This window comes from Loxodonta africana, chromosome 23 (genome assembly GCF_030014295.1).
Source record: "Loxodonta africana isolate mLoxAfr1 chromosome 23, mLoxAfr1.hap2, whole genome shotgun sequence".
NCBI lineage: Eukaryota > Metazoa > Chordata > Mammalia > Proboscidea > Elephantidae > Loxodonta > Loxodonta africana.
The window spans coordinates 1713425-1729703 of record NC_087364.1 but is presented as its reverse complement, the minus strand read 5'-3'; the positions used below and the strand labels follow the sequence as shown (position 1 = coordinate 1729703).

At 54.1% G+C, this 16279-nt stretch overlaps 1 protein-coding gene across 1 annotated transcript; it reads left to right on the top strand.

Moving 5' to 3' along the window:
- Positions 1-13581: 13581 nt before the first annotated feature.
- Positions 13582-14792, top strand: SOX1 (SRY-box transcription factor 1). The gene has a single exon (XM_064275668.1). The coding sequence runs from the start codon at positions 13582-13584 to the stop codon at positions 14731-14733; it is 1152 nt and encodes a 383-aa protein (XP_064131738.1). The 3' UTR covers positions 14734-14792.
- The last annotated feature ends 1487 nt before the right edge of the window (positions 14793-16279 follow it).

Sequence of the window (16279 nt, the reverse complement as noted above, 5' to 3'; positions counted from 1 at the left end):
GACCAACGTACCTTTTGGGGAAAGAGAAGCTGCTAGGAAAAGGGTATCCCTAAAGAAAAAATCTGAGCTCTTTGGAGATTTCCAAAGCACTAACTCCTCTCCTTGTACTTCTAAATAGCTTAGTCCGATTAAGAAATAATTTGCAAATGACACAGTGTTTCCCTAGATTAAGATCCATTGAGTAAAAGTCATGTGGGTTTTTTGTCTCCGCTATTAGAGCCAAACAGACAAGGATCTCCTGAAAACTGCAGCTGTGAGCAACGAAAAAAAAAAAAATCATACATTTGTCCAAGAGAGATATATAGATGAATACACACGAGCATACACCCCAGAATATTTAGGGGGGTGACAAGCACTTGAGATGCTCCAAAATGCTGTACTTGTACTTTTCTGTGTTTCAATAATGTTGGTAAATATCTTTCCTTCAAGTGAGAGGGGTTCAAAGTCCCTTGGGCAAAACGTGGGATTCGTCACCAGTTTCGGGAAAGCAGTTCATGTTTGCTTTTGATACATTTCCAAGGATTATCAGAGGGTGGCGGTTTTAAGTCCGAAGTGCTAACATCTGAGAGTGAAAAAGAGACCAAAAAAAATAAAAAAAGGATTGATCTGTGGCTCCAACCCCAGCGCCTTCTCAGAAGAAGGGATTTCCTCTGTCCTTTTGCTCCAGGTGGGCGCGCCTATGCAGGTGGGAGGGCAGCGCGGTCCTCCAGTGGAGAGGTCCGGGGGCTGCCCGCAGAGGGAGTCAAGACGCGCAGCGAGCGTCCGCGCTACGAGGCGGGGGGCGGACGCGAGGCTATCGCCTCCTGGGGTGGCTGTGGCCCGGCCTCGGCAGGAAGCCTCAGCCATTCCGGGCCCAGCGCAGCCCCGCCGGGCTCCCCGCCCGCCGCGCGCGCAGGGGAACGCCAGGCCGCGTGGCAATGGGAACTTTTCACCTGGAGAGCTTTGTGTCCAAAACACTAATCCTTAGACATTGTCTGGTTCAGCAGCTGTCATTAGTCGTGAGGGCACTTGGGGTAGGTGGCGAGGATGTGGGAGGGTAAGGAGGGGGGGTGGGGGTAGCCCTGGTGCGGCGGTGCCCACCTCCAAGGTACCCCCTGGGTGGAAAAAAATAAAGCTTAAAGCCCAGTCCTCAAGAGGCAAGAGCCTAAAACCGCGGGGGCGGGGGATGGGAGTGGGGGACAAGGCTCTGAGAAGCCCTATGAAATAAATAACTGAGGTGACTTTGGACTGGGGGGTGGGGTGCGATATCCTCCCATCCAGAGGTTGGAAAAAGGGGAACAGAGCTGGAGGCGAAACACCGTAGACTAGCGATGCCGGAATGGAAAACCATTTTCTGGCGGAAAGAAGACTTCCGAATGACTTAGGGCGCAGGCGAGAAGGAGAGCTTCTCAGGGCAGAGCGGTTTCATAGGGCCTTAATATCCGAAGCCGGGCCAGGACGCGGGGGAGGGAGAACCAGGAGACAGCAGTGGTGGGGAAGCTGGTAGGGAAGGCCGCCGGGCGGAGGGAAGCGTGCAGAGGTGGAGTGAGGAGCGAATGGGGAGAGGAGCAGGGGACCGAGGAGAGGGAGAGGGGACTAGTGAGCGGCCAGAGGAAGACGAGAGACTGGGCTCCACCTCCCAGCTCAGAGCGGCGTCCCAGCTGCTCTCTAACCAACTGCTCAATTCTATTCACTGTCGAGTAGGAACAAAAAAGTGGCTATTTATTAGAATACTTGTTTGGTATTGTTCGGCGCCACACAAAAGGCGTTTCATTATGTGGAAGGATCCCCTTTTTTTCCAGAGAGAAACAATAACTTGAAATTGTCTTTAAAGTCTTTTCTATCAATAATAAATTTCATTTTCTTGTCTCTCTCGCATGCAGTGTGTGGGTCCGGGAGTGTGTGAGCGAGGACAGGAGAGAGAGTGTGTGCATGTACGAGTGTGTGTGCGAGCAGCGGTGTGTGCGCGGATGTGTGCGTGTGAGTGTGTGCGTGCGCGTGGCGCCGGGCGCCCGCGTCTCCGGTGGCGGCGCCGCGCGGGAGCCGGGCCCAGGCCGGGGTCCTAGGGCAGCACGCCGCGCTCGGGCGTGAGCAGAACACTCAGGCCTCCCGGTCTCCAATGCGCCGTGCCGGGGCTCCTGAAGGTGCCCACGGGCGGCGTGTTTTGGGCCGAGGTTGTGCCCGACCCGCTCTAGGGAGCAGGCTGGAACTGGAGGAGGAACTAACTGTAAGTGTCTCGAACTCCCGCGGGGGCTTTGGCCGGCCGGGGCTGGGAAAGGCACTGGGGAAGGGTCGCGGACCTCTCGACAGCGACTTTACCCTGGGGGGCCGGGGTGGGGAGGGAGGATCCCCGCAGCTTTCCGTCCTCAGTAGAGAACAGGTGGGTAGATGTGGTGACCACTGCGAGTGGACTCGAGTTCGGAGGGTACATTTGTCCTTTTCTAATCTGTGTGTTCACTGCCTCACCCCATCCTCGACTTTTTGGATTGGCTGCCGCCCAAAGGGCCCGCGACTCTGTTCCTCCTTGGGTCGCCCTTTTAGGGGAGAGGGGGGAGGGAGGCCGAGCCGCTTGATTTGGGGGCGAGTCTGGTGTCCGCTAGAAGCCCAGACCCGGCGGCTCCCCCTTACTCCCGGCCGCGCGCCCCTCAGCCCCCTTCCCCAGAGGCGCACCGGGCGAGGTCGGGCTCAGTCCCCACGCCCCGCGGACGCCGGGCCCCAGCCCTACCACGCACACTGCGCCGCACCAGGCCGCGCAGAGCACCAACCCAGCGGCTTGAAATTGCGTTTAAAAATTAACATGTTGAAGCGTGGTGCCATTTAGTGAAATGTTGTTTTAGGCAAAGAATCAATTTAACTTTGACTGACCGACGGTCTTGACTGTATTAATAGTACCAAAAAAAATCAATAGGTAAAGAGCCCCTGACACACAGCGAACGCCTTCTAGCCCCAGAGCCTGGCTGGAAGCCTCGCTGGTGCGACACGACTCCTCTCTTACGCTGGCGAAGGGAGGGCGACCCAAAGTGGGGGTCCGGTGTGCCCTGAAGCCCCGCCTGCTGAGCGGGGCGCCCTGGCTAGGGGTGACACCCGCGCGGGCGCTCCACTCACTCACCGCCTTCCTCCCTCCTTCCTGCGAAATCACATTCCCGTTCGGTGTCACTCTGTATAATGACGGGCTGCTCCATCCGTCAATACGCGCAGCTCCAGAATCTCCACGCCTAGTCCGAGCAGCCGGCGCCTGGCCCTTCCACTCCCTCTCTCCCCCAAGTTTTAAGCCGCCAGCAGGGAGGGAAGGTTACGAAGTTTAAAAGGTGAAATGGATTTTTGGTGATGGTGGTTGCTGGAGGCCATCAACAGGCGCGAGGCAGGACTGGCAGCTATCGATTGGGGGCAGGGACGGGGTCTGGCTGCCTCGCCTTTCAAGAAACAGGTGTTTAAACACGATAGCAGCCGCCAGTCAATTAACCCATTAAAAGCTCGCTTTATGGCATTGATTCCGGGAGCTGCAGATGGGAACCGCGTTTGGGAAGCTCCTTTGTGAAGGGCGGGGTGGGGTGGGGAGGGGAACCTGGACTTGACGGCATCCTAGTTGGCCCAAAGAACCCTGAGGAGTCCCTGCCACTGGATCTACAAACAGCAGGGCTAGCTGCCCAGGCGGGCAGGTTGAGGGCTTGACCCTCCCGCTGGGTTGGGGGACTCAGGTCCTTGCTCTGTTTTCCCCAGGACTGCGACCTTGTTACCCTAGCTCACCTCCCTGCCTGCAGGGCCTCCCCCGCCCCTCGGGGCTGGGCGGGTCTGTGGCGCCAGCGACCGAGGGGGAAGCGCGAATCTCCGCGAGCAGCCCGAGCACCCCGCGCGGGCTAGTGTCACCCCGACGCCGTCAAATGGGACTGCGGACGCGGGCAGGTTAAGGCCGAAAGCCACAGGAGAGGAATTCCGTGCCCACTGCCCCCCACCCTCTCCCTCGGCGCTACCAGCTTTCCTTCCCGGATGGGGCGACGTAGGCTCGGTGGCTCCGGCCAGGGCCCTGGACGCACACAGGGGACGACACACCTGCCACGTGTGGACGACCGGAGCCCTCGGGCTAGGGTCCACTCCAAGCTGTAGCTGCCAGAATAGGGGACAGAGAAAACGCCGCGCCGAGCGTGGGAGACTGCGCGTGAACTCAGGGGAGAAAGAGATCCAAAGAAAGGGCGTCCCTTCGAGTGACCCGCAAGGACCGTGGACGTCTGGACTATATGCACCCTTGTCTCCACGAGCAGGAGAAGGCGGGAGGGGGGGCCTCCCGCCTAAGCTGTGCGGGGGTTTGAGGGAAGAGGCTCCGGGTCGCTAGCCCACCTGCTGGATGGCAGATATAACCCAATGGAAGGCAGGTAGAACAAACAAGCCTGTGTGTCCTGAACGTTAAACAAAATATTAGACCGCTGAAATAAAATTATTTTTAAAAGCACGCACAGATCCCTACCCTTAAATAAATTCAAATACCCTTCCCCAGCTGCTTTATGAGGGTCTTTGTCCATTTGGGGGCCTGCCATTCCCCAGAGCCATGGGTGCCAGTCCAAGGACAGGTCAGTCCATAAAGGGGAGAGGTGGAGCCCAAGAGCTGGAATGGGGCGTTTCTGACTGGGAGGGTCCTGGGGGAGGTAGCAGCAATCTCCCTGTAGCCAGTTTTATAGAAGACTCCCCTATGTTCACTAGTTTTTTTCCCTCACCATCCTTGATTAAGATTTAGGGTTCAATGATGGAAGGAAGGAAGGAAGGGAGGGAGGAAAAGATCTGTCCCTGATCTGCCATACCTCCTATCTCATTCGTATGGTACCCTCTCTGAAAGGTTAGTGTCCTAGAGGGCAGGGTCTCGTGTGCCCTGTGGGGAGGGGTCAATTCCTTCCCATCCTCCTGTCCAAAGGCTGCCAGTCCAAAATATTCAAGAATGAATGGTACAAGCGTATTCTCTCAAGTGCGCACTATGCCTCAACCCAATCTAATGGAAATCTGATTTTCTTTCACAGGACAGCTGGTTGTCTTTGCGTGGTAAGATAAATGGCATTAAAATAGAGCCCAGGGGCCATCTATTAGCTGGACCACAGGGCGGTGGCGTGGGCTTTTTAAAGCCGGATCCCATTGCCTGACAATTTACATGGATCCACTTTGCTCTTGTTTGCTGTTTTCTGAAGTAAGCAATGCATGCGACTGAAAAGGCTTGAAATTGTGTCAAAGTGATGTTTTAATCTCATTGAAAAGTGTATTAAAGGACAAGATGTAATTTATGTGAGATGCTTCGATGAAAGGAGAGATTGGAGTGAGTGATCCTTTCACTCAGTGTGAACCGGGTGCCATGTTTATATTGAAGCCTCTGCAGCTAATCTAATTTGCAATAACTGGGATGGCCTGTAAGAAAAAGCATCTCTGATTTCACTTTATTTCTTTTCAGATAGAAATTCCTTATGACTTGTCTCCTCTTGTGAGCGATGCCTTTTCTATTTGGGGGCTAATGAGAGAGAACATGAGAAAGGGCTGTGTTTACTCATAAGGCCGGTTTTTTTTGTTTTTTTTTTTATTCTTGCACACACCCGGGCATCAATTCCCCTAGTCATTGTCTTGCTTGGACTTGAGGGGAACACTTTGCATTGGCCTGAAACAATTTTTGATTTCTTCTGAGTCAATGTTACCACAACCTAGTGTTTCCAATCCCACCTTGTCCAGGACACTTAGAGGAACAGGGGGGCCTCCAGTGCTCGTGTGTTTAACCAAACCCACTGCCATCAATCGATTCCGACTCATGGCCACCCTGAAGGACAGAGTAGAACTGCCCCATAGGGTTTCCAAGGCTGTAAATCTTTGTGGAAGCAGACTGCCACACCTTTCTCCTGCAGAGTGGCTGGTAGGCTCCAACCACCGCCCTTTCGGTTAGCAGCCGAGCACTTTAATCACTGCACCACCCGGCTCCTTTTGTGTGGTTAACAGAAAGAAGCTAAATCGGCTTCTCCCAAGGATTTTTGCTTTAGACATTTGCTTCAGGCCATGTAGTTTAATCAGAGTCCTGTGTACTAAAAAACTAGGATGTGTCTATTCTGCCAATTTTAATTTGAATAGTGTGAAGTTCCCCCATGTTCAGAAAAGTTTCATCTTGGGCTGATTCTTTGCACTATCTTATAAAGAAACACACCTACTGCTCGGATTAGAGACTTTGTATTCTTATTATTGCATGTAACAGAAGCATTCTTTATCAATAAAAAACTACACGTGGTAGAAAATTACAACTTTTGTACAACGTAAAAAGGTGTATTCAAACTGCTAATTACCAGGGTTTGTGTAAATGCAACTTCAGCAGTGACCCATTTAATTTTGCAGTAATTACTGACAAAATAAGACAAGGAGGAGTCACAATACAGTGTATTTATCTTGCCGGGAATATTGTGCTGACTAGTTAAGCCAAGGAGTAAGGGGAAAAAAAAATTATGGGAGGCAGATATATAAAAGGTACTAAAAAATCACACCCTGAAATCATTTGTGTTAAAACCGAAGAAGCTGCAGCTTAGGCGGCTTTTCTAAACAGCTCAACCAAGTTTTAGAGGCCCTGGCAGATTCTCTTCAAAATCCAAGGCTCTCCAACTCTCTCCTGACAGGCCAAGCCTCAGCTCCTCGGATTCACCTACTTGGGCTGAACTTTTGCAAGACCTAGAAATCAGGGAGGCAGGAGAGGGAGGGGGAGCTCCTGCCCGCAGCACTTGGCAGATAAGCGTCCCCCGGAAGGGAAGGCTTGAGGGGTGCCGAGCAGCATCCCAGGATATCCCCGAAACCGCCTCTAACCCAGGGCGAGATGGGCGGCAGGAGGGATGTCCCGTGAACAATTCACTTCCCATTGGAGAGTCAGAACAGTTTTGTTTTTGTTTTTCTTGTTTTTTTCCTCTTCCCTGCTCACTTTCAGAAGCCTTAGTGACCCGTTGAGAAAGGGAAGCGGGACCTGGCAGTTTGCTTGCCAATCAGGTCCGTCGTCTGCCGCTCCAGGGCCAGGCAATGGCAAGGCCAAGGGAGCCAGGCCACTGGACACTAGCCAGGACAACCCCCCCACCCCGCCCCAGTTGACCTTTCCGCCAGTTCTGAATAATCAGCGTGGGTACAAGAGCGCGGGCAGCGGTGCCAACAGTCCCCTTGCGCCCCGCGCGCCGACCGCACTTCCCAGCATCTGCAAGTTAGGGCGGCCCGCGCGGGGCCCTGGGTGCTCCTACCTGGCCGGCTGGTTCCCCTGGCCGGCAGAGGACTGGGAGCAGGGGCAAATTTCGTTTCCTTAAAGGCCACCCGATAGGATTGCGTGCTAATGCCGCGCTCCGATTGGTTTGATGTGGGTATCTTGGGAAGAAACTCCAGCCCCAGGGTTTAAGGGGCATGGTAGGCCTGCTTGAGAGTCTTGACGGAAAGTTTCCAGCAAGAGAAGGGCCAAGGCAGGCCGCGCGTGTAGTAGGAGCCGGTACTCTGCAGCCAGGCCTGGGAGGCCTGGTCCCCGGCGGGCCGTCCAGTTTCGTTCCCCTCACCCGCCGCCCTCCCTCCAAAGCGCCGGCAGCTCCGCCGGGGCGGAGGGCGCAATTCTTTTCTCCGGTTCCAGCCCTTTTTTCCTCTCCTTGTCTTCTCTCTTTCATTCATAAACCTGGTGGCTACAGACGCAGCTTGAATATTGACGTCTCTCTCCCAACTGCTCCGCCGTTAACCCAATTACAGAATTCATCAAGAACTGTGTTGAATTATCTCTTTCCATACAGTATCAGCATTAGCCTAATTAAAAGCTATAATGTCTGATATAATGATTAAATCGTTAGCTCTGCTGTAGGGAAGCAATATTTTGTTTTCCCTTCAATTAGAAGCTGATTGAGGTTTTCAGAGCAGGTCAGCTGTGAAATTTGAATTATATGTGTGAGCACTGCTCACAGGGTGAGCCCCTACTCGAAAGCTCCAGAGATTCTCCAAACGCTTTCACCCAGAGAGCTGGGAGGTACAGCAACCACACACACACACACACACAACACACACATACACACACAGTGTTGTTTGCTCTTCGATTGTGAATTTAGGGAGCTTCACTCTAATCTCTGGAAAGAAACTCTTGGTTGCTTTCAAGGGGAGGGACTTTATTTACCCTTTTCACTCAAACGCTGCCAGAGCAACCTCCAATGGAGGATGTGTTTTTAGCCCAAGGAAGTGGCGGTGGACTTGGGCGCAGATGGCAGTTAGAAAGATCTCTTCCTCTGGTATTATCCAGAAAGGCACACACTCTCTCTCGAAGTTACAGACTTACAAACGACTTTCTTTTCTTTCCTCTTCCTCCTTTTCTTTTACTCTCCCCCCCCCCCCTTAAAACAAAAAACTGTTGTGCTACTTTGGCTCCTTTGGCTTTTTTTTAGGAACGGCGGGGCCTAGTTAGCTGGGCCAGGACTCAGAAGATGGACCAAGAGCGCCTGGGAAACAGGGAGAGACCGCCCCCCACCTCGGGCCTGTAACCCGCGCGCGCTCTGGCGCACAAACACAGGAACGCGCGCGCCAGGAAACCTCGAATAAGTGCGTTTGACCGAAAGAGCGGGGGCGGGGGGGAGGGGTGGTGGCGGGGGAGGCGGAGGCGGCAGAAGCCAGCGCCTGAGGCCACTGGGGTCCCCGCGAGGGCAGCGAGGGCCAGTGGCAGTGGCGCGGCCTCTCCCCGCAGCCAGCAGACGGCGATCGCGACGCGCGCGGCGCCTCGGCCAGCGCACACGCACGGGGGTGCCTCCCGGGCTGGAGTTTTCTCTCGATTCTCCGCCAAACAGAAGGAAACGAGGTTTTCTCTGCCCCTGCCCTCCTTCCCGCAGCAGTTTCCCTCTTCAGCCTCCTCCGCCCCCCGCCGCCGCGGCCGCACGTTCGCAGACGCGTTCCCTCCTCCCGGGTTTTCCTCCGTCTGCGCCTCCTGTTGGCCGAGATGACCTCCAAGGCCTCTTCCAGCTTCAGCTGTTCTTCCTCTTCTTTCTCTCGGTGTTTTCTTTGTCGCCTTCTCTTTTTCCCCTTGAGACTACTCTTGTCTCCCTCAAAAGTTCCGTCTAGGAATTGGGGGTCCCTCGTTAGTTCCCTCCCCTGAACTATATGGCCTCAGCCCTTTGGGCGACACCAGAATCAGGAAGGCTTAGCCCCTGGGAGGCCCTCGGAGACGCCTTCACGTGGCTTCAGCCCTCCAAAGGGGCCCAGGAGCCGCTGGACCTGAACTCTGGGAGGGCGGCGGGCAGTGGTCTGGGCACAGCTGGGGAGGGCGCAGGGTCGCCAAGACAAACTGTCTGCGCCGTGGCCGCGGGGAGACAAGAGCGTTTACTCCTCCAAAACTTCTCGCCCGTGTCCGTCCCTCTCATTCTTGTTTGGAGATTGAGGGCACAGAAAATCCATCTCTGCATGTCGGGAAGCTGGCTTTCATTTAAAGATTGTTAGAGGCAAGCCATTCTGTCTGTAGTGACCCTCTCTGCCTGCTTCCCAGGTTTCTCGTGAACACAAACGGGGTTGCGGGGGGAAGAAAAAGCTTCTTAACTAAAAGCTGTAGTTACTGGCATTAGACTCCGCGTCTAGGTCTAAATTTATTAGACAGTCAAGGACTCCTGTAAATTGTTTAAATACATCATATACATACATGTATATATTTGGTGTATCATATTATACATATGTATATATACATATATACACAAATACCTATCTATAATTTCCTCTAATGATAGCTTGAATCTGAATTTTCTTTGAGGATTATGTCCACAGGTTAAATAAAAGAACACAAAGCATCTTTATTTATCCACATTTCTAAGTTGATCTTCACTCTGGCATTTAGAGCAAAGAGGCACAGTGAAGTTTCTGAGTTGCCAAGAGAACAAATTTGGTCAATCAACAGTGAACTAATCCTTCGCCTCAGGGTCTGGGCTTTCTCTGACATTACTTTGAAATAGTATAGTCGCTCTTCAAATCCTCAAGAGTACTGCCTTTGGAAAAGTCTTCGGCTTAAAGACTATCCCTGCCAGCCTGGTGGGGGGTGGGAGAGAAAGAGATGGATTGGGGGAGAGACGGAGATATTTTTAAAGCTGGTTTTTGGGCTGTTTTCTCTCTTTTTAAATAATCGCTGGGGAGAGGGGTCAGAAGGAGCAAGAAACTGAGGCTCCCAGGAGCAATTACCAACAGTAGTTAATAGGATGCTCTCAGTCCTCATGCCAAGATGGAAGACACTGAGAGGTCTGCCACTCGGTGCCCTGCCGCTGCGTAATTGGTAGAGGCTGAAGCTGTCAATCAGCTATCACTTGGCAACAAGTTACACCTGCAGCTCCCCCACCCCGTTAATACTTATGCATATGGGCACCTATAGTGTGTGCACCCATTGGGCCTGGGGAACATCTCCTCACTAAAAAGGGTTTAGGGAGAGCACCCTGAATGGTAAGCACTAGCATGATCTCATAGGAGGCTAAACCATTTACCTCCTGTTTAAATGCTCTAGAAAACGAGGGTAATGTCATATTTGGAAACAATTTTCAGGTCTATGGTAGACAAAAAGTAGTCCAATTCAAAGTCAGCTACCCAAGTTCCAAAAAATAAAGCAGGGTGTTTATAAAATAAATTGCTCCATTGATATGGAAAATAAGGCACCCAGCCTGATTCACACAAAGTATTTTCAGGGGGTCTTAGGCTATTTTGTTTAAAATCTAAATAGAAAAGCAGAGCAAAGAGATCTTTCAATGCTAAGTGGATAATATAGTTTATAATTTCCAAACCATTTCCTTTATTTCAGTCTTGCTGACTTTCCATAACACACTGGATCTTACTGCACACCCGTTGCCTCCTAAATTGCCAAGGAAAAATGAGTCTACAGCATTCTTAAACAATATTCTTGTTCGGTTTGTGGTTGTTCATTCGCAACATAACATATTTGTAGGTAGGGCATGAAATAAATCAAAAGATTTAAAAACTAGATTGGAGAAATAAGAAGGTGGCTGAAAACTGAGTCTATAACCTAGATACTTAGTGAAAAATAAATCTGAAATGCCATTTCCTTTCTAATATAATTACATATTATTTGATGAGTTTACTGTTAGACGCCGAATGGCCTGAAATGAAAGCAGCTGGATCTGCAGAGAGAACAACTTGCTGTTGTACCGAATACTGTAGCAATCCTGCAATTAAAAAAATACAGTAATAATCAGTGACTGAGACGAAAGAAAGCAGTCGTCCTTTATCCTGGATAAGCGATAAGGTCAAAAATTAAAACAATAAAATGAGAGAACAAGATGAGATGTCACATGTTCAATGCCCAATATATTGAAACATTCTTCTTACTACTATCATCATCCCCATTATTACACGTTTATTTCTAATATAAGATGGTCAGTCATGCCGCGTGGCTCAGGCTCTACTTTACCATCACTGTGACGACGCATCATTTTCTCCGGATGCATAATACCCATGCCCCCTGCAACTTCCCGAGGTTGTAGGAGGAATAGTCGAGTGGGCTAAACGGCTTTTCTAAAAGAATTCTTTGGGTCACTTTCACATCATTTGGGTGAAAACGGTAACGTGAACGCAATGTTGTTTCTTGAGGTTAGGTTTGAAAATCTCGTTTGTCCCCAAATCAAAGACACTTTGATGTTTAAGAATGACAACCTTAGTCATTCCTTGAACTAGGCCTTTCGTCTGCATGATACAGGAGAACGGATCCGTCTCTCAGTTCTGAGGCCCCATCTTCTGCAAGAGGTCTCAGCTGGGCCCTGCGCAGTTCACGCAGGTTTCGCACCTCTCAGACAAACATCTGGTGGAAGATTCACTCCAGAATAGCGTGGGCTAGAGCATTCTTTTGCGATTTCAACAAACTTTTTTTCAACTGTTACTGAGTAATTAGATTCCAGGTAGATCTTGTTTTTAACCTTCCCAAAAATTCCATTTGAGAAAGAGGAGGCCAAAGTTGGGAAGATTATGTGACTACACACTCCCAGGCTAATTTTAAAGACACCCCCCCCCCCACCCAAGCTAAGGGCTGATTGATAGAGAAGGAAGCTACCGAGCCATAACCCTACACAAGCGCTCCCTGGCTACCGGAATTATGGGGGACCTTGACTGAATGCCTTTGCTGCGAGAAGGGGCACTGCAGATGCACGCGACACTGAGGGATGCAGTCGGAGGGGGGTACTAGGCTGCCTAAGTCCCGTGTTCGGGCTGAGCAGCAGCAGAACTCATGGGTAATTTTGTCGGGGTGTGCCCCCTCGGACCGTCTCCCTGGCGCCCTAGGGCGCGCCCCTCTTTTCCAGCTCTCCGGACGAGCAGAGGGCAAGGTGCCGGCCTCGGGTACCAACTTTTCCCTTCTCTGCAGGCACAGTATTGCTGGCGAGGGGTGCAGAGGAGGAGCTGGGTCGCAATTGCGTGCGTTTAAACCTGACCAGAGGCTGTTATTTTCCTCCCCCTGCCCCCCAGCGCTTCTTTCTCCGTCTCCGCTGGCAAATCCAATCGTTAATCACTCGGGGCGCGCGGGCGGGGAGAGGGCGAGGAGGGCGAGCTCGGAGTTCGCCGCCGCCGCGCGCGCTCAGGAAGCAGCGTGGCTGTGACCCCCTTCCCGGGCCCCTCCCTCCTTCCCCTGCCTCTCCCCTCCTTCCTGCCTTCCTCCCTCCTCCCGCCGCCCGCGCCGAGTTTATATACTCGCCGCCCCACGTCACTCGCCAGCGCGCCATGCAAATAGTCCCCCCGCCGCCGGCTCCCATTGGCCGCGGCCAACTCATTTAATGGCAGCTCGGGGCTCGGCGTATGGCTGCTGGGGCCCCGGCGCGCCGCGAGCCTCGCTCCTGCGCCTCCGCTCCGAGCGCTCCGGCCGCGAGCAGGGAAGCCAGAGCGCGGTTCCCGGCCGCGTCTCCTGCTCTCGGGCTGCGAGGTGCCGGCTCTCTTCCCCCTCGGCCCGCGCCCTCGCTCCTGGCACGGCCCCTCTTCCCTTGCCTCCTCCCCGGCTCAGTTTTAGTTGCATCCCGCGTTCCCGAGGCGGCGGCGGCGGCGTGGCGGGGTACCAGACCCCCCACCCCCCGTCTCGCTCTCACTGGGCACCTGGGACCCGCAGATGCGACTGCAGGCGGCTCGCCTCTCTCTCAGGAGTTGTGGCCACCAAGTTTGAAGGCCGGTGAAGAATAGAGCGGAGGAAGAAAGGCGGGAGCGCGCGCGCGGCGGCGAGCGGGGAGGCGGCGACCCCTCGGGCCGGGCCGGGCCCGGCGCCACCAACTCCCTCCCGCCTCCGAAAGTGGAGCAGCAACTTCGCAACAACTGCACCTGTTTGAACAGCTCCGCCGCGGGCGACCGGGCTGCGGCGGCGGCGGCGACGGCGGCGGCGGCGACAGAGCCAGCACTCACTGTCTTTGGCAAGTGGTTTCTGCACCAGGAGAAACTTTCCACCTGTGAATCTGACCAGCGTTGAGTGCGTGTGTTTTTCCTCTTTTTTCTTGTTGCCTCCACCACCCCCCCCATTAGTCTCTCTGCTAGGACCTTCCCCACCCCCCTGACGTTTCGTTCCATTTCGAACCCCTCTCCCCCCACCCGCCCTCGGCCCTCTATGCTTGAGGCTTTTTCTGCCTGGTGAATCCGAGAGCCGCCCCGATGTACAGCATGATGATGGAGACAGACCTGCACTCGCCCGGCGGGGCCCAGGCCCCCACGAACCTCACGGGCCAGGCCGGGGCGGGCGGCGGCGGCGGCGGCGGCGGCGGCGGCGGCGGGGGCGGCAGCACCAAGGCGAACCAGGACCGGGTCAAGCGGCCCATGAACGCCTTCATGGTGTGGTCCCGCGGGCAGCGGCGCAAGATGGCCCAGGAGAACCCCAAGATGCACAACTCGGAGATCAGCAAGCGCCTGGGCGCCGAGTGGAAGGTGATGTCGGAGGCCGAGAAGCGCCCGTTCATCGACGAGGCCAAGCGGCTGCGCGCGCTGCACATGAAGGAGCACCCGGATTACAAGTACCGGCCGCGCCGCAAGACCAAGACGCTGCTCAAGAAGGACAAGTACTCGCTGGCCGGCGGGCTGCTGGCGGCGGGCGCGGGCGGCAGCGGCCCGGCCGTCGGCGTGGGCATGGGCGTGGGCGTGGGCGCCGCGGGCGTGGGCCAGCGCCTGGAGAGCCCGGGCGGCGCGGCCGGCGGCGGCTACGCGCACATGAACGGCTGGGCCAACGGCGCCTACCCCGGCTCGGTGGCGGCGGCGGCGGCGGCCGCGGCCATGATGCAGGAGGCGCAGCTCGCCTACAGCCAGCACCCGGGCGCGGGCGGCGCGCACCCGCACCACCCGCACCCGCACCCGCACCACCCGCACCCGCACCCGCACAACCCGCAGCCCATGCACCGCTACGACATGGGCGCGCTGCAGTACAGCCCCATCTCCAACTCGCAGGGCTACATGAGCGCGTCGCCCTCGGGCTACGGCGGCCTTTCCTACGGCTCCGCCGCCGCCGCCGCCGCTGCCGCCGCGGGAGGCCCGCACCAGAACTCGGCCGTGGCGGCGGCGGCGGCGGCGGCCGCGTCGTCGGGCGCCCTGGGCGCTCTGGGCTCGCTGGTCAAGTCGGAGCCGAGCGTCAGCCCGCCCGTCACGTCGCACTCGCGGGCGCCCTGCCCCGGGGACCTGCGCGAAATGATCAGCATGTACTTACCCGCCGGCGAGGGCGGCGACCCCGCGGCGCAGAGCCGGCTGCACTCGCTACCCCAGCACTACCAGGGCGCCGGCTCGGGGGTCAACGGCACGGTGCCCCTGACGCACATCTAGGGCCCGCGCGGCGCCGGCGGCCGGGACGGACGCCACACTGCCCACCGGGCCGGCCTGGGGAAGCGGGCGCCGCGGCCGTGCTGGACGGAACGACGGACAGGCGGGGACCTCGCTCCCGGCGCGGCCCTCGCCCTGGCTCTCCAGCCGGGGCTCCCGCCCCAGCCCAGCCCGGCCTTTCTTTTTTGTACAGAATGTTTTCATGTTCTTGTAAAAATGGAAACATTGGTGAGGAAGGGAAGGTAATCGTTCCTCCACTTCCGTTTTTAGAAGCTCCTGGGGGCTACTCGTTGTTGAAGCAAGTTTTGCGTTTTAGACTGAACTTGGGTGTTTTATTGAGACTTTTTGTACAGTATTTATCATTCATGGAGGAGGCAGGAAGCGTTTTATTTGCTAAAGAGGACAAAAAGACAACAAAAATAGAGGCAATGGCAACTTTTATATGACCGCTGGAGCAGCAACTTTCGTCCTGGCGTCGCTTCTTTATGGCTTTTTCTTGCCTGAGATAAGGTGATGGGCGGGTAATTCTCATTTGTTATATCTGTAGTAAGGCAAATCCAAACACCTGGAAGTTTTTTTTGTAGCTGTTACCGCTTTTTTTGTTTGTTAATTTATACAAAGAGCGCCCCCCCCCTTAGACTGAGACGTTATATTCTGGGTTTTGTAAAACTTCTTGTATCTGAAACTTTACATTTTTTGTTTTGTATCATTTCTTGTAAATGCCTTGTGAAATTTTTATTTTAGGCGTTGCGGTGTGGAGGAGGAGGGTTCAGATTATGTATATAGTTTCCTAAAAAGCCGTTCTTCTAAAACGAAAAAGAACCCCCGAAAGATGCTTTGAATTTTGAGTCAATAAATTTAAAAGAGAAAAAGCAAACGTTTTTCCATAAATTCGAAACGTGCTAATTTTGTATGCATGTTTTATGACCTCAAAATAGAATTAGTAAATCTTTTTTTGGAAGAGGAGAGCGATAAATTATCACAAGAACTAAAAATAGCAGAACCCCAGGGAATGAGAGTAGGACTCTCAGGAAGCTTTATTAAATGGAGGAAAGAAAGTAAAAATCGATAAAACAGGTTTAGAGCGAGATTCTTTTATATAGTTTCCAGTGTTAATACCAAACGAGAAATAATCACACAAAAGAATTGTTTCATAGTCTGGCCCTTTGCTTGCTTTTCGTTTGCTGGCTGTGGCTCAGGCTGATCTTAGTCTCAGATTTGCACCGAACTCTGCTCTGGAAGAGGAAAAGAGAAGGGGAGACCCCAGTGGCTGGGCCAGGCCAAAGATGGGGGGTGAAGACCTTGGCTGGGGCCTGGGTGCCCCCAATTCCCCTGTAATTGATAGGATTGCAAGTAGAATTTATCTGGAATTGACTTCAAGGAAACACAAACAATCTGTTAGCCACATGCACTGCACCCAGCCCACTCAGTCCCTCCGCAGCCACTCCCTCTGGCCTCTTCCTCCTTAGGAGAGGGCCAAATAATTTTGTAGGGTTTTCACACATGCACACACACACCAACACCCGCCCTTCCACCCCCGTCGATTGTG